The 18548-nt window shown below is 46.8% G+C and overlaps 1 protein-coding gene across 3 annotated transcripts in view; it reads left to right on the top strand.

Annotated features, from left to right (window-relative positions):
* The window catches only part of RIC8B (RIC8 guanine nucleotide exchange factor B), an 87623-nt gene extending 69762 nt beyond the window's left edge, over positions 1-17861 (top strand). The window contains exons 9-11 of one of the 3 annotated variants that reach the window (XM_023504437.2): positions 5249-5368; positions 8748-8788; positions 16648-17861. In XM_023504437.2, the coding sequence (XP_023360205.2) occupies positions 5249-5368; positions 8748-8788; positions 16648-16658 (172 nt within the window). In that variant the 3' untranslated portion in view covers positions 16659-17861. Of the gene's footprint in view, positions 1-5248; positions 5369-8747; positions 8833-16647 lie in introns of all 3 variants that reach the window. The other 2 variants (XM_023504436.2, XM_003771097.3) reach the window with 2 other exon arrangements.
* The last annotated feature ends 687 nt before the right edge of the window (positions 17862-18548 follow it).

Raw genomic sequence — 18548 nt, 5'->3', positions numbered from 1 at the left:
TTCGTTTCTCCTGGACACGTACAAGTCGCAGTTCTTATTAGTCTTTGTTCCCTGAATTCCATCAGTCAGTCCGCATAGGAAAGGCCAAAAGTCCTCCAACATTCTTTATTGGAATATAAGGCCTTGGAATCCACCAATTGAGAATTTTGAGGATTTAAAATGAAGGAGAAATGGCAGGTGGCTTGTGCTTCAGGAGGATGCGTATGTTCTGTGAACCAGGATGGAAAGGCTCTCAGTGTCTCCTGTGGCAGTGTAGTGATCAGAACTAGTGAATGATCTTGCATCCAAATCTGTGCGCTCTTAGAAATGAAACGAACATCTTGTGCAGGACCTCTTGTGTGGCAGTGTCAGAGAAGGGTCCAGGGTGTCCCACCACCAAATGGGAAGCAGGGATTGAAAAAGAACTGAGGTCAGAACTGGCCTGTGTCCAGGGTCCCCGCCACATCTGCAGAAGGCATCCGAACGTGGCTCGTAGCACATCGGCTTTCTCAGATAGCCTATTTACAACAGGAAGCGGGATGTCGATGGAGCTTGTATTGTCTCTCGGGTCCTACTTGGGACCAGAACATTCAGCTTTCCCATCCCAAATAGAAACCGCCTTCAGCTTTCTGCCCTATCTTGACTCTGTTTTCTAGAACTCAGGTCTTGTCTAAACCAAATAATCTTCGCAGTCCAATACTGTTAAAAAGGGGTCTCGGAGCAAGGCTACATTTCTCAAGCCTATTCATCGCCTTTCTCTTCAAATAGGTCTTTGTTTTTTATCTTAAATTCTCTCCTTCCCTTATTGGAGAGAAAAAATAGCTGGTTAGATAGCTCATTTATTGTCTCAAATTTGAACAACTTCTTAAGCTAGGCTCATTTTTGGAAAAGCTGCTAAGTGAAAGTTTGCTTGGCCAGGAAACAGACCCACTAGACTCTGGGAAATGATCCCACTGGACCTCAAGAACTTTCTCCCCAACAGGCAAAATGAAAACTTGGTTGATGCCCCATGGAGCTTTGCCAACCTAATTAAGCTTATGAAGTCAGTCTCGGGGAGAATCGATGATCCCTCTACCCACAAGGTAGCCCTTGTCCCCTCCTCCCTCCCAGCTCCCCAGAGCAAACATTGCTGATTTCCTTACACTGTACATTTATTCCCCACAGTTGCTAGTGTACGCAGAGGTAGGGAAGCTGTCCATCCATCCAGTGGGCCCTAGCCCAGTTGTCAAAAATGTAAGTGGATTCTGATTAGTGCACCAAGGTAACCCGTAATCCTTCAGAGGAATCTGAGGCCCCAGATTGTATGAAGCTTACATTCATGCTACGGGGGACAGTTAATATTGCACCAATCCTTTTTGTGTCAAAATAAATGTATTTAATGGACTGGAAGCCAGCCTTCTGCTGTTGGCTCACTTGCAGAACTCACAGACTTAAAATCAAGTTGAAGCAACACGCCACACAGGGTTTTTGGGGAGTGTGTATGTGTGTGTGTCTGTGTGTGTGTGTGTGTGTGTGTGTGTGTGTGTGTGTCTCTCTGGCCAGTTCAACTTTCCCCCAAAGCCTTGGGTTGAGTATTGGAGAGAAACAACCAGTTCTGAATTCTAGCTGAACCCAGGGGTTCTAGGCTCCCAAGAGGACCTGGCCCTTGCTGTGGCGGAGATCAGTTATAACACTGCCCTCGCACTCAATTCTATACCTCATTAGGCTTGTTTCTTATTCTTATTTGCTTGTTTTACTCTAACTTGAGGATATTCTGCAGATGACTCTGTTGTTCTCCTCTGGACATGCTTTAGGACAGGGATAGGGACTGGGCCAATAATTTTGCAGTATAGGAATCGTCCCAGAAGAGAGAAGCCTATCTGCCAACACTGGTTAGCACCCCCTTTGCAATTTGTAGTCTTAAAGCATTGTCTGGTGGGGGGGAAAGTGTCCTCAGTCACACAGATGTCTGAGATGGGACATGAACCTTCTTAGCTTCAGGATCTGCTCTCTCTCCTACACTATGCTGTCTGACTAGAATAAGAGCATTCTTCCCCCTTTAATTAGGACATTAAGAAAATTCCCAGGAGCCAGCCATCCTCAATTCTGTATTTTTTTGCTTTAAAAAAACAAAAATAACAACTACTGAGGTTTAGAATCCTTTCTGTTGTATACAATTTGGGTTGTGATGATACATGTTGTTATGGGATTTAATTTGTATTACAGGAACCTAGTAATTTAGCGTGGTAAACTATTATAATGTATTTTTGAGGTTCCTAACCCCAGCAGCCCAAAATTGGAGTGGAATATTATCCAGGGTCTCCAAACAACCTCTAACTCGTTCGTGAGATGTTTTATTTGGCAGTGTTCTCCTCCCCACCCTCTTCCTCCTACCCTATTCCCCCTCATCAAGTACTTGGGCCTACAATTTAGGCATTGTGTCACCATTGGTGTCTTGCATGCCTTGCGCCATGGGAGGTGTTCTGCATTAGATTTGAGATTTTTTTTACCCCAGATTGATAAGATTGATAACTATTGAGTTTTCCATAATTTCATTTATCCAGAGTATTATTCTTTAATGAAACATGGGAAATATTTATCATTCATCATAATTATAGAGATTTTTTTTAAAAACATTTCATAAGTCCCATTTTACAGAGGAGGAAATTGAGGCTCAGAGTGATGGAGAGATCTGGCCATAGTCACACAGTGTCAGAGGTAGAATCCAAATCTTGGTACAATTAAGTACCTTCTGATTAGTCGTAAAACTTTTTATTTCTTTTTTTTTAAGATAATTTAAAAAGACTTATTAAAATAAGCTTTAATAACATCCTCATTCTCCTATGGAGCAGGCTACTGAATAGGCCCACAGGATTCTTTTTCATATTACCTCTGGTTCTTTCAGACCTGAGAGTACTACATCAGATATTAGCTACTTTATAGGGCCTTATGGGAGAACTGAGCCTTCAGTCATAACCCCAAGAGTACCACTGCATGGGTTCTGGGTCTTTTGCAAGTCCCAGGTGCTTAGGTAGAAAGTCCTTTGGGGCAGTTTGTCCTTTGTGAGAATGTTAAAGAAGGCACTAGTTTGCCTTTTTAACTTCATTGCTCTTGGAGCATTTGTCTGCCTTCTCCCATGTAGTAAAATGGGAAAAGAGAAAATCCAATGCGACTCTTGGGACCACAAAAGGCCTTGTGATGAACCCTTGCCAATTGTAGGATCTCCCTTAGAATGACCCTTCTTCCCTTACTGCTGCACAGTGAATATGTAACCTGGATCCTGTGCAGAGCTGCTTTTTTAAAGGGGCCAGTGACCCTTATACGAGACATTTTGAACAAAATTTAAATAAGATTTTTGAACAGACAATTCTTTATGTTTTGTGGCCATCTATAAAAAAAGGGCCTACAGTTTTCTTTTCACATTTGGCATGTTCCTATTGACTATCCTCTGGCTGAGTTAGCATTGGCCATAATAATCACTATGATGATAATTTGCATTTATATAATGTTTTAAGACTTATAAAGTGTCTACTTTGCAGCACCCTTGTGAAATAAAGAATGTGCAGTAGATGAAGGACCTGACTTTGAATCCACTCTCAGACACTTAACACTTCTAGCTCTATGATCTTGGGCAAGTCACTTAACTCCATTTGCCTCAGGGGGAAAAAAAAAGTCTTTTTCTGCTTCCCAAGCTGTCAGGAATTCTCGCGTGCTTTCTCAGTCTTGCACTGGGCATGGTGTTTACATGTGGCTCCTTCCTCAGATTTCTCCTCTTCTAGACATTTATCAGTATCACACCTTTCTTCTGCCGTTATTCACTGGAGCAGAGATTGGAGAATAAACCCCCACTTCCCAGGAATTCATTTCTGGCTTCTCTCCTAAACCACAGCCATCTTCTTTATAAGGTAGCTGTTAAGAACTCCCCTTCAAGACTATAAATTCTCTAGATGAGTCAGTTGCTAGAAATTACATTCATTTTAATATTCACAGGATCCCCTCCAGGATCGCATTATTCCTACCACATTCTTGATTCTTAAGAACCCCCAACTAGGTCCTGACTCAAGGTTCATCCAGTAATGAGGTTCCATCGTCATCATCATTGTCTGTTTTCTGTGATTTAGTAGTTCCTAGTAATTAAGGTGGATGACACATCCCTTGTTTTTCATGAGTCAGACTACCTGGGACACCATTCCCCGTTGGGATAATTGTGTTCCACTGGGGGCGAAACATCCACTGCTTTTCTGATTGGAAAGTCAGGGTTTTCCTTTCTTGAGGTGAGATGTTCTTCATTCCTTGGAAACCAAAACCAGGCTTGGAGTCAGCCGCTTTCTGAACAAATCTTATGTATTTAATACAGTGCTACTAACCTTCTTTACCTCCCCGGGGCCTGATTCCTTCATTCTCTACCTGCTGGCCACAGCCTGAGAATATGATGACCAGAAGTTAGAAGGCCTTAGAGAGATGGAGCAGTTTGGGTCACAGTCATCCTGTGTCAGAGTTAGGATCCTCCTCATTCAGCTCTTGATTCTGCTCCTTATTCCCTGTGTTGAGAAATAAGAAGACCTGATAATAGAAAGGGATTAAAAAAGTTAGACCTCTGGGATTCAATACCATATAAAATGAGTCTTTTTCTTGCCTTATGCTATTTCCTTACCCCTAATTTAAGTCAAACACGCTAAAACCCATTCTGCTTTTTACTTTTTTTTGTACTAAATACTGCTGACTCTGCTTTACTTTGAAGTGATAAAGTTAATGAATTCATCTTCTGGGATTACTAACTGGCATGCTATCCTTTATTGATTATGGACCCTTTCTGTCATCATTTCCCAGTGTGCTTTTTTAATGTTTATGTTTTATGTTATATCACAAAATTGACCCTCTTTCCTCCTTTCTGGGAGATGAGTTGTCTCCTTATAAATTGAGATTTGTGTATCCAGGATAATAGCTTACATTGGCTCCAGTTCCATCAAAATGTGTGCCTAACAAATAGCCACACCATTTTCCCCCAATAGACCAATCACTCTTAATTTTTCTCCTCCGATTAATAAAAAATCACTTACTAAATCCCGCAAAGGAGATTTTTTTTAAAAAAAGCTTTCCTTGAAATACCATGGCCTTAACTTGAGTCATCATAAAATGACTCTTGAAATGAATAAATGGGAATTATTTCCATATTCTTTGGCTATTAGTCTCTTTCTTACACAAACTGACTTTCGCCACATGGACCAGAGAAAATGATGAAAGAGGATGCTTTTAAAACATACAGCATAACCTTTTTTTCTTTTCATAGCATTAATCTTATCACTGGTCATTTAGAGGAACCCATGCCAAATCCCATAGATGAAATGACAGAAGAACAAAAGGAATACGAGGCCATGAAACTTGTCAACATGCTTGATAAACTTTCCAGGTATTGTATTCCCATCTGGGTTTGCTCGGGGTGATTTTTTGTTTTGGGTTTTTTGTTTTTTTTTTAATTCGTCTATTTCTTTGTCTCTCCTTGAGAGTGCCCTTAGGATTCCAAAAGTCTTCCATGATGAGTGGGGACACATCTGTCATGGCCCTCGTGGCTTCTCAAACTCATTATTGCCAGATCCGAGCTAATCCAACAAGCATTTATTAAGCCCCTGCTGTGTGCATTGGTTTTATAAAGAAAAAAAAACAAAAAACAGCCCCTGTCCTCAAGGTGCTTACATTCTACATTGTGGATACCACCTATGTAAAATAGACAAGCACATACATAAAAAGTCTTTCACCTCTTTTGTGTCCTGGACCCTTTGGGCTGTCAGTCCCAAGGCTTCTCAAAATCATGTTTTTAAATATATAAAATAAAAACACATAGGAATGCAAAGGAAGCCAATGATATTGAAAGAAAGATGTCCTTTTCCCCTGTTCATGCTCACAGATTTCCTCTACCACCCTCCCTTTTGCCTCCAAGTTAGAAACTCCTGATTTAAATGACCATCGGAAAAAGAGGGAGCGAGCATAAATTAATAAGGAAGATCGGATAAGGCTTCCCATTCTCTGCCCGTGGTGGATGTACCTTCTTGCCATTTTTATTTGGTGTGTGAAGGTGGCCACTGGCTTAATGGAGCATTCACTGATTTGAGCCTGTCAGTCTTCAGTAGGGGCCATGTGTTGGAACCAATGCTTTTGTAGTTCCCCTCCCCCCTCCAATCATAATGTTTAATTTTCATTTTTGACATCTGACATTGAAGCTCTGACCGGTGGAGGATCTTACTCAGGGCTGCTTACTCTGATCCTTGAGGGATCTCAGGTTTTAGGGGCACTCTCTTCAGTGATGAAGGTTGTCGCTGGTCTGTGCTTTAGTAAATAGCTTCTGAGAGTTGCTGTGGCCAAAGAAATTTGCGCCCTGGTGGGCAGCTTTCTGATGATGAGCCTCTCCCACGTTAGTCACACAGTCACCCTTCTTCCACCTTAGCATAGGACCTTGCAGAGGCGAGGCTTGGGGAGCCTCGCCTCGGAGGATCCAGAGTTACCATGAGGCAAGACCTTGGATGAGGCTTTCTGTGGACTAAGTGGTCCTGAGAGCGCAGACCCCGCAGGTACCAGGCCACGGGCCATGACTTAGTGGGCCCTGTAAAGTTGGGGACGCTAGATTAAAGGGGAGTTAGAGCTTAGTACTACTGGTGACCCTCTGCTGGCTCGTTGTGGAGTCTGTATTTGGTCTGCTTTGAATAGTTTTCCATCAGGTGCCCTCAGAACTAAAAGATGGACTGTGGGAGGAAAAACAGGAATGATCATTCCCAGTGGGTCCAGCTGCAGGGGATGTTATATGGAAGGACCACAAAGGTGGAAATCATTCCTCATGAAATAGGTGTCTCTGCTGTGTTCCTGAAGTTTAAAGGTCTTCAATGTTGGTGCTAGGAGAAGAGAAATTGAAGGCAGAAAGAGCTAAAGCTGGAGTGGAATGGAGTTTATACTTAGCTAATCATCAGCCCCCCTGACTGTTTCATTCACTCTGGTGTCTCTCCCAAGGTGCTCTGAGTACATCATCATCACTCTGATGGGACTGGTAGAGCAGATCATCCCTTTTAGCCAGTTGTAGCTGCCGCCATCTTGATTTTGCAGATGGGAAAGGGAAACAGAAAGGTTGGATTCCACTGTGATGTTGTGCCTTCTGGGGACCCGAGCATTTGCTAAAGCACTGATCAAAGAAATGGCCGAGATGATTATGATTAACCCCTGTGGTCTCTGCACAAAGAGAGCGATTGATCCTGCCTCTTGCTTAAAGATCTGGGACTCCAAATGGGGAGAACAAGAATTGGCTATAGGCGAGGGCGCTTTTCTTCCTAGGTCCAATGAAGTTGATAATTTCGCCTCCCCGTCTCCAGTGAGTCTCCAGGGTTTTGCAGGAATCAAGGCCTGTGCTTACCCTCCTCACCTTGTCCCAAGTGCCGTGCAATTAGCCACTCTTAAAACTTTCTGGCTCCCAGAGGGGGCCGGCCAAGCCTGAGAGCCGGTGGTCGAGCCCAAGTTCTCTAAATCTCAGCACCCCAGCAGTGCCGCATGCCCTGAGGATTTCATGGTATTTGGTGGTGGAAGTCCTAAGACTGGCTGATTCCCCACTCTGCACACACACTGTTCCCCAGGGAAGCGTGCTGGCCGGGTTGGAGATGTAAGTGCCCTCACAGGCCTGCTTTGCGGAGGGGAGGGGGAACTCTTTGCCTACAGACTCTTATCCAATGAATGGCTCCTTTGATCCTTGCCGTGCATGTCTCTTACTAGACGGACTTGCAGCCGCTCTCCTTACGTCTCCAGGTCCTAGATAGAAGGCAGCAGGCAGTCAGGTCCCTCGATGCTTTCTCTCCCAGTCAGGGGGCCCAGGTGGAAAAGGGAGGGGAGGCCTTCTGTCTCTTCCCCTCACCCTTCTTGCCCTTCCCCAATTCGAGGAGATGAAAGGGTCCCCCGTGACTCTAGCAGGCGCAGGGTCTGTGTGGGTGACGGCCGAGCCGCTGTGGCTAATCCAATTGCATTTGCCTTGACTACAGCCCCTAATACCTCTTACTGCCTGCCCCCTGCAGAAAAAAAAATGGCGAGACTTATGGGCTTCCAGAGTAAACGGACCAAGAGGGCAGGCCCAGTGGCCTTTCTGGGGGTTTCTTAAGTGCTTTCTTTTTACCCCCTTTCTTTTTTGTCTCAAAAGCCCTCCACCAGTCCGTGGGCCCAGTCACAAAGCAACAGCAACACTCCCCGAACCCTTCTATTTCCGCATTCGTTCTGAGCGAGTGAATGTTGTCCATCCCGATCGGGGATGGCGATCCCAGGGCCTCACATGTAAATACTTACCCCGGTAGGATGTAGGCTCCTCAAAGGCAGGGACTGTTTTAATTTGGCCTTTGTAGTCCTAGTAGCTGGCACAGTGCCTGGAACACAGCAGGCACTTAATAAATGCTTCAATCATTGGATTAAAGTGAACCCAATTTTCAAAAGGACAGACATTTATCGGGCACCTTCTGGGTGCAGAGCTCTGTCCCGGGACTGGAGGAGCTACAGAGGTCAGTTGAGGTGGGCCTGCTGACGTGCTATTCCGTCAACATCTCTGTCCCAGAACACTCTCCCCCTTCTCCCGAGGCTCCCTCAGCTCCTGGAGCTCTTGGGCCAGGCGCCTTTAGCTTCCTCCCTCGACCGTGCCTGCGTCCCCAACGTCCCCCGCCCCCCAGGATGCCCTCCTCCTTCCACTGGGTCCCACGCTTATGGAGGGTTGTATGGGTAAATCTTCAGCATTTGATTCTCTCAGTAAAATCTATCCTTTCTGTTGAAAACAGATGCTCTCTGCACTATATCACGCTGGACTCTGACGGCCTGGGTTCGTATCCCAGCTCTGACACTGACTAGCTGTGGGAACTTTGGGCAAGTTTTTCCATCTTTCTGAGGTTCAGCTTCCATCTCTGGGAAAAAGCAGGGAATATGTTCAGACTCAAAGCTGGGGCGGCAGCCACTTCTCAGGTGCATGTAGAAACGCCCGCTCCTCCCCTCCCTCCCCCGGTCGTGGTCAGTGTCCTTGACTGCAGGGAACCCCGTGCAGGGCTATTCAGGGCCACTGAGGTCAAAGCAGGCCAGGAGAAAGGAGCCTTGGTAGCGGTCAGGAGGGGACAGGTCAGACGGCGCTAGCACGTTAGACTCGATGGTAGATTTTGTGGTTTCCTAGGCAAGCTTCTGTTTCTCTTCTGTTTATGGAAACAGTCGTGTTAATCGGCTGTAAAGTTCAGGCTAAAAACTTTTATTTAAATGTAAAATGATAGAAATTATTACAATATTTATAGCAACTTTTTTTTTTTAATTTAAAACTAGATTCTAAAGAGAAGGTTAGTTAGACTCTAAGGAATTTTATTCTGTTTGGGAGAGACACATAGGTGATTGGAAAAGGGAATTAGATTGGGGGACATTGGTCTTTGCATGCCATTAGTTGGAACTATGTAATCTCCCCTTAGAATGTGAGCTCCTTGGAGAATAGGGCCTGTCTCATTCTCTGTCTCCGCATCCCCACCACCTACACAGCGCCTGGCACCTAGTAGGCCCTTAATAAAGACTTGTTGGTTTAGCGATTGATTTCTGCCAACCAGTGATCTCTAAATTGCCTCCTCGACGAAATGCGGGGATCGGACTGGACTTGCTCACAGTCCCTGAGACGGTGTGTGTGGTGGAAAGGGCACTGGAATGAGAAGGGAAGCTGGGGCTCTCTGTCCCCGGCCCCGCCGCTACCCTCCTCTAGGGCGTTAGGCTTCCCTCGTCTGCAAGCCCAGTAACAGGACTTTGGCTGGGACGACCTGGAAGGTCTCCACCAAGCCCAGGGCTGTCGGTAAGTTGGGCCCTGTGGGCTGCCGGGAGCCCCGAGCTCGCCCGGCCAGAGAGAACCTTCCCCGAGGACGCTCTTCGCTGGATGTTTGCTCCCTGGGCTCCCTCCTTCTTCAGCTCCTGAGCCTCCCCACTCAGGGTAAGAGCGTGGTCGGTCAGTACTGCCATTGCCATGTTGTTCCCAGGTGCCACTGGGTGTGCCGGTATTTCTTTCCTCCCTTTTCTTTTACCATGTGTTTTATGAATGTCGTCACATCCCAGTCATTTCTGTATCCCCACCTCCCTCCAGGTGACCCATTTTCCCCAAGCACGTATTTGCATCTCTCTGCTCACTTCCCAGTGTGCAGAACCACGCTCCAAGGAGGACCCAGACTGGGAAAATGGAGGCTTCACGTGGCAGTGATTCTGGGCCTGGGAACCACAATGGCTGGTGTGTGAGGGACAGGTGCCCTGTCTGGCTGGGGCGCTCTCAGATGGCAGCCAGGAAAGAGCTGGTGGGTCTGCCACTGAGGACCAGGCCGGCTGCATCTGGAGGGTCCCAGCGGCAGCAGCTCCCCAAGGGGAAGAATGGCGGTCTTGGTTTGTGGGGGGATGATTCCCCCTGAGCAGATGGAAGAAGAAGGAAAAGGCTCATGTTGGAAAAGAGGTATTCCTGGTGCACACATGTGGTCAGGGGAAAGACCCGCGGCCTCAGACAGCAGCCAGGCTGGGACGTTGAGTCTTCTGTGGAAAGTCTCCCTATACAGCACGTGCCGGGGCCTCCCCTCTCTCTGTCTCTCTCTGTCTCTCTCTCTCTCTCTCTCCCCCTTTCTTTCTCTCTCCCCCTCTGTTTCTATCTTTCTCTTCTCTCTCTCTATCTCCCTCCCTCTTTCCCTTCCTGTTTCTTGCTCTCTCTGTGTCCCTTTTTCTTCCACTTTCTCCCTCCCTGCCTGTGTCTCTTTCTCTCTCTCTCTCTCTCTCTCTCTCTAAGGCCCTTGCCGTCCGTGCTTGGGGATTACAATCATGAGAAGTCTTTCCTAATCCCTCCAGCTCCTGAATCTAGAACCCAGGGAACCCCAAGGACCTTGTGGCAGCACTTTGATTTTCTGCGAGGTTCACAGGGAGCCAGTAACTTGCTCAGTGTCCCCTAGCCACTAAGTGTCTGAGGTGGGATTTTCCTTGTAGGAGAAAATCAGCTTCTTGAGGGTAGAGACCGTATTGATTTTGGTTTTGTGTTCCTAGCACATATTGGGCACTTAATACTTACTCACAAGCAGTAGCACAAAATAGGTATTTAATAAATACACATTAGTTTTGGTTGGAAGACCAAGTTGTGGCATCCAGCCCCAAGTAGCCATCCTAATACTACCCCACAGACTGCTGGACGTTAGGAACCTGAAGTAGCCAGAGAGGCCTCTTTATTTCTCCATGGGGAAAGGACAAGAAAAGCCGGGCCCCAGTCGTTACCGACTGCCTCAAGCCTCAGAGCAGGCTGAGCGTTTTCCATGATTCGGTAAATGTGGGTATTTGAGGTGGGTGCTTTAAAACCAAACCAGATCATTATTTTCAAACTTGGAATTTCACCTACAGCATCTCTAGCTCCGGGCCTCTTGGATTCAATGGCAGGCTCTTTCTTTATGGAGCGCTATTGAAAAGAAGCTTGGTATTAATTAAAATGTTTTATTTATATCTGAACTTCTCCCTCCTGTCACACAAATGTTAGGAAGAATTAAATATTAAATGTCTCATTTAAAAATGTCAGACCTCTTTTTCCAAGCCAACCTTATATTAATAGCAAGAATCCCATTGCCAATGAAATGATTCCCAATTACCCCAGCTCAGGTTTTGTTAGACATTGAAGAGAAGTCAACAAAACAAGTATGTAACTGAACCTGGCTAAATAGCAGCCACGCTCATTAAAAACCCAGAATTAATCAGGGGCTGATTGAAGGAAGCAGTGGCAACGGTAGAGTTTTCTCCTACCACCCCCCCCCTTCTTTTCTTCTTTTCTAATCATAGAACAAAATCATGTTACATAAAAGGATCGGAACTATTCTTCAGCACTCAATTAGAGGGAGGTGAATAGGTCCCTAACATGCTTCTTTGTCCGAAGAGCAGGCTGGTGTTTGCATGACTGCCGGCTCGTTACGGCCCCCGTCATTAAGTCCGCGTGTGTCAATCCTGCCCCAGTGTCCACGGCGGCACAGACAAGAAAGAAGCCCCCCCCGAGAGCGAGGGAGTGGGCTTAGAGTCGTTACCGACTAAATGGCAAGCGAGAGCCGGAGACTCCACCTAGGTAAATTTGAAGGCGACTCTCAGGAGACCCCCGAGCAGGGACCAGGAATGCGTTTTACCAGCCACTTCATTGTGTCCTGTTTCCTAACAAGTGCGCTGGAAGCAAGTGTTTTGTTGGGGGCCTGGAGGCCGTGGCCTGCCGCCGAGGGCCTTCTCTGGCACCTGGGTCAGGGAAGGTGTCAGATAAGCACGGCTCTGGGGGGAACCAAGTCGGGCTCTTTGTCCCGGAGGCCTCAGACTGCGCCAGCCGCAGCAGAGCGCCCACCCAGGTTTCTAGGGAGATTCTGAAAGTTAATGACCCCTTGCCATTCTCCTCTTCCATTGGTGCTCTTAAGCATGCAGGTCAGAGGAGACCAGAAGCCCCCAAGATTTGCAGAAGTTTGGGGACAGACCATACTGAAGCATTATAGGGATGTAGATTCTGAACTTGAGGGACCTTAGTGGCCATGGAGTCCAGGGAAAAGTGGCTCGAGGAAATGTATCTGTTGAAATCTGAGGGTATAAAATTAAATTAAAAAGCATGGGACAAGGTCCCCTTTCTCCCTGCCCCTAGATCACTAGAGAAGCATTTAGTGGGCTTTTCTGAGAGGGAGGGAGCATTTTGGAACAAGTAAGTTGGATCCCTGGCTTTACTACTTAGTACCCAGAAGCTTTGGGCAAGAGCTATAACTACTCTGCCTCAGTTTCCTCATCTATCATTAAGGGTCCAGGTGACCTCCAAGACTAGATGGACAAGGTGGTCACCATACTTCTGGGGCCAGTAAAGGATGTCTTCCCAATTGTATAGTCAAAATAATTACCTGAAGAATTAAGCTTTTCTAGCTTAATTCTGTGGTCCCTTGCTTCCTTGGCCTGGGATTCTCCATGAAGGCACCCTGGTTAATGAATAAACAAGAGGGGGACTCTCCCCTTAACTTTTGGTTAAGATGAATTTGGTAGGACAGAATTGTTAACGTGTGAAAATCTTCCTGATAGCACTAGCCGATTACCCTTGTCAGATGCCCCTTCCCAGTAATTAAAAGCTCATCCAGAACCTGTTATATGTGCTTGACCAGGAGGAGGAAGAGGTCTCTCTAGGGAGTCTGGCACTCTTCAGCTGTGAGTAGAGTAGCTCTCAGTCGCTCGCTGGAGCTTTAGCATGGATCCATATGGGCTTTAGTCATCCGCTGACCGTTTTGCAAAACGTGATTTTGTTCTTTATTGACTATTGAAATATAGGCAGAATTTTTTGGTTTCTGGGGGTGTGCGTTCTGATGAAGGAGATCGGACTTGATGGCTGGAGTTTTTCATGTGCCATGAAGGCGTATACCACACAATAACCACGCAATCCTGTTAGTGACCATCCAGTGAATATTAAGTGCCTTCTATGTGCTAGGGCTTTAGGGCTCTAAGTACTCAAGTGACTCAGTTCCTGCCCTCTAGAAGCTTCTGGGAAGCACATGTGTTCACAAGTGAAGAAACATAGGAGAGGGAGAGGCTAAATTTATGATTTCAGTGGGAAATCCCAAGGGAGGAACCTTCCTCTACCGATGCAGGTTTGGTACCTTCTCTGCAGCTCTGAGTCCTACTTGCCTCTAGCAATGAGAAGGGAAATGGCCTTCTCTCAGGGTCATAGCCAGGATGGATCAGAGGTGAGCCCTTCCATCCCTCCACCAAACTGCCTGGGCCCTTGGGTGCAGAATCTACATAAAGTAACCCCAGAGGATTCATCGAAGGATGGGTGCTACAACATAAGGCCTCTCCAAGGAGATGGCCCCTGAGCAGCCCTTTGAAGAGGAGCCAAGAGAAGGAGGGCACGCCAGCACAGGGCAGAGCCCGAGCAAAAGCATAGTGCGTGGGGCGGGGGGCAGCTAGATGACACAGTGAATAGAGCACCGACTCTGAATTTAGGAGGGCCTGAGTTCAAAGCCAGCCTCAGACACTTAATCCTTCTAGCTGTGTGACCCTGGGCAAGTCACTAACCCTCAATTGCCTCAGAACCCCCCCCAAAAAAAATTAAAAAGCACCCATGTGTGGTACAGGAGAGGGAACAGGTAGGGCTTGCTTCCTCTGAGGTATTTGATTGGAATGTAGAATGAGGGCAGGAGAGTCGTGGGAAGTGTGTCTGGAAGGTTGGAAGCCATGTTGGCTGAGCCATATTGGAAAGGTTGCCCGGTGCTGGAGGCCAGAGGAAGCCATCCAATCTTCTTCAGTGATGGAGTGACAGTCAGACAAGTTATTCACGTGCTTTAGGAAAATGATAACAGTTAGCGTTTGTGTAGTAGCCTAGGGTTTGTGACACACTTTACAAATATCTCGTTTTTACCTCACGGTAACCCTTAGAATCGAGGACTATTTTTGTCCCTGTTTTCTAGATGGGAAACTGAGGCAGGTAGAGATGAAGTGATGGATTCAAGATCTCACATCTAGCGTCTCAGGTATGATTTGATTCGGGGTCTTCCATATTCCGGGTCCAACACTAGCTCAATGTCTGTCACTCGGATCAAGGCATAGAGTGTAAAATGGAATAGGGAGAGACTTCCGCTGGAAGTCTGTTGCAGCCATGAGTGAACAGGGTGCTCACGGTGTGAGAAGGGAAATGTGAGGAATGTGGAGAGAGACAGAACAGACAGTGTCTGGCAATTGAGTGGATTTGGTGGAGGGGACGCCGCAAGTGCGGATGAAGAATAGGGGTGCCCTCGATGGAAAGGGGGTCTGGGGTGGATGATGAATTCTGTTTGGGGTGTGTTGGGTTTGAGATGTTGAGGGGACTTTCGAGTGGAAATGTCCCACAGATTGTTGGAGGTAAAGGAGTGGAATTCAGGAGAGAAATGAGTAGAGGAGAGCCATGGTAATAGAAGCTGGAAAGATCACTGAGAGAGCAGAGGATGAGAAAAGCCGGCCCGTGGCGGAGTGCTCAGGCCCACTTGTGCACAGAAGGCAGAAGGATCGATGGGTCTGGAAGGGAGCAGCAGAACAGGGACGTGAAGACCTAGGGGAGAGAATACATCCAGAAGAGGAAGGAGGCGCACAGCCGGATGCTGAAGAGAGGCCGTGGAACATGGTGGCAGACATGGACGGCGTCCCCAGGGATGTGATCATGACAGACCAAATATGATCGTGACTCCTCAAGGGAGGGCAGCTTTCAGACTCCCCAAATCCATCCCTAAATAAGAACCCCAACATCTGGCAGAGGCCACGTCCTCCAGTTTTGGGCCCCATCTCCTGCCTAATTCCTTTTCCCTAACCCAGGAATCTTGTTTTGAGGGAAACCTGGTTGGAGCCTTTAACCCAACTGGAGTTCTTGCCATCGCCATCGGCCTCCAGGCTGACTGGGCAGCTGCCTCGTGACCTTTCTCCTGGTGTACGGGTGGATCGCGTTCCTGCTGTTCTTGCAATCCACCACTCCACCATCCATCGCTTAGCTAAGTCAGAACCCTCCTCTTATCCCATCTCAAGACGGCCCAATTGGACCGAGCGAGGTTTCTGAGCAAGGTTCTTCATCCCCTCTCATTCCAAGTCTTTCCCCCTCATTTCAGCCACTGCCACATAGTTTCTGGTTTTAGGCCTGGGTTTTTGTTTGTTGCTTCTTTGGTTGCTTTTTGGGGTTGCTTTTGAGGGCTTGGGACAGTTTTGTTTTGTTTGGGGGTTTGGGGCTGGGAGTTCAGCAGCTTTCAAGCATTTTGAGGGAAATGTAGAAATTGCTGGTGATTATCTAAGTAGGGAAAGACTCTGAATTGGTTAGCTCAGCACTCTCTTTGCCATAATCTCCGTGTAATAAATAAGAGCATATGAAAGGATTAAATAAATCTTTCCTAATACTTTTTGATTGGCTTAATCAATAATTAATCATCTTTAGATGAGGCTGTAACTTGTGGAGTAGATATAATTGGATTAGCCATGGAGAGGCCACTGGGGAGCTTTGAAGAGATTAAAATGGCTGTCAATCCCATAATTAAACTGCCACAAATAAAAGCAATCTTGTTTTAAAAAAAAAAAAAAAAAAAAGGAAGGGGGGGTGGAGGGTGAAAAGACCCAGCAAGCAGGGGGAAGGGGCTAATTCAACATGGAGCAACAGGTACTTCAGCACCACAAGAGACTGGACAGAGGGAAAGGCTGGTGTATTTCACTAAATGATTTGAGCGTTTCCATTGCTCCCACTTAATGGTGTGCCTGGTTCATGGGGACAGGTGAAACTTGAACAGCTCCCCCAGCTCTTTCCCCCACCCCAGAACAAAGCAGATTCACAAAAGGGAAAATGGAGATGGCTTTTTACTTAAAAGAGAAGGGACCTGCCCCTCGTCCGGAGCCCATTTAGATCCTGACTTTTCATGCCTTTTAATTGGCTTAGTAGGTTTGGCCTCTGTGAATGAGGCTTTTATCTCCCTCCCTTTTTCCCCCTTCCAGAACCCCTTTCATCTTTCTTGTTCCAAACACACTGAGAGAGCTTCAGGAAAACACTTTGGTTTTGAGGACTTTTTTTTTTTTTTTTTAAAGGATGTGGATCTGGAGGGGAGGGGGCGGCCCTGTGTGTGCATGCGCCTGCGCCCACGCAAAAGCAAACAGGAGATGCTGGTGAATACTTTTTCCCCCTCTTTCTTTTCTTCCTTTTTCCAGAGAGGAGGTGATTAAGCCCATGGGTGTGAGGCCGGATGGAACAATGGCTCCTTTGGAGGAAACTCTCTGCCAGTACCAAGTCACCAAGGAGAACAGCTCCGACTCCGACTGAACGAATCACCTGCTCCACTCTCAATATCGCTTTCATCAGCATCTTTCTCTGTAGCCCCAGGGGGAAATCTTTTCTCTCCAACATCTAGGCCCTTGCTTTTTGGCTGGAAGCACATTAACTGGTTTACTTCTTCAGCGTCCGGGATACCGAAAGGGGTGATTCTGTGGGATTTGCAATATTGAAACTGAGGCACGGAACGGTACAGAATGTCAGTGGGGTGCCGTTTACCTAAGGGCTGGGGGGGAGGGGGGAGGTGAGGGAGGGAAACGGGGGGGGGGGGGGGTTGATGTGTAGGGACAAAAAAAATTATTGCATTTCATGAGGATGGGACGGGACATTTGGTCTGCCGGGGCCCCTGGTCAGAAAGGACGGCGCCGTCCATCGGCCCAGATGGACAAGCGCCCCCTCCCACGCTCCTCGGAAAGATGGCGTTAGACGAAGACCGAATCACGTGACGGATGATGTGTCCTACCTGATTAGGGGAAGCCAGAGCAGCTGCTTCGTGGCCCCGGTATCATCTCACCACTTATCACGTCTCAATTATATTTAAAGCTATCATATGAATATATATGTATACACACACATGCACGCGATTGCACAGAGGCTGCCCCCAACTAGCATTTCTTCTCTAAGCTCATTGTTTGTAACTCAGAATGCAATTTCCCATAGACCGGTCATTATGCATGGTGGTTAGGTTCCTAGATCAGCCTAAAAAAAAACAACAAAAAACAACCCTATTTAATTCCCCAACTCTATTTAACCTACAGTGTCCCTGATGTGTTGTATATAATAATAGGATAGTCTCTAGCTGATATTGCCCCTATGGGGAATAGGCATTCTGAGTTCCAAATCGGGTGGTCTAGGATACCGGCCCATCGCCCCAGCAGCGGCCGCGGGACTGGGGTCTCTGGCAGCGAGAGCTGCTTGGGGGTGGGAAGGATAGGGGAGACCGGCTTTGGGGGCTGCGAAAGCCCAGGGCTTGGGCCTACATGGGGTCTTGGTCAGTTGGAGGCTGCCTCTCTGTGTCTATGTGTCTCTAGAGATCCATTCATTACCGTACATAACCAGGTTGTTAATGGTAACTTTATATATTTAAAAAAAACAAAGATTAAGACCACAAAATTATTGGTTTCTGCTAATTTTGTTAGGGATGTTCATTTTTATTTTTAGAGTGTCAGGATTTTAGGACTGAAGGGTAGAAAAATGAATCATGTCATAGAAAGAGGGACCTACTAGATCAAGTCAGAAGGAATTTGGTTTCCTTTTTATACATATATAGATAATGTGCTTAACCACTGCCTTTTAAAACTTTAAATTAAATAAAATATTGGGGTTGATTCAGCTTGGTCATGGTGTGGTTTTTTTATGGGTGGGTATAGTAAATGCTAGTGCGGTCGAATCAAAAGTTCTTAAATTTGGGAGGGGTCTTGGGTCATGTAGTCCAATCCCCTGCCTCTCCAGCGATCACATCTACAGGATGCTGACAGAGGATCTTGGGTCCCAGCTTGACCTCTTCCTATGAGAGAAAGACTTCCCACTTTATAGCATAATATGTTTTGTTCTCAGGATGATGTTTTGGTGAGGAAGTGGAGTCAGTCAGGAATTCCGTGAGTTGGGGGGAAGGGGGGAGCGCCTTAGCATGATCCCAACTTGCATCCCCCCCCCCCCTTTTTCCGCTGACCAAGTGTAGAGCCAGCACACCCACATCTACCGTAACCCTACAGTGTCCCCCATTTTCTCCCTTTGATGGACAAACTCCCCTCCTCGTTTTTTTCTAAGCCGGATATTG

Source organism: Sarcophilus harrisii, chromosome 5 (assembly GCF_902635505.1).
Source record: "Sarcophilus harrisii chromosome 5, mSarHar1.11, whole genome shotgun sequence".
Lineage (NCBI taxonomy): Eukaryota > Metazoa > Chordata > Mammalia > Dasyuromorphia > Dasyuridae > Sarcophilus > Sarcophilus harrisii.
Note: the sequence above shows the minus strand (reverse complement) of the source record. Positions and strands in the feature narration are given on the sequence as shown.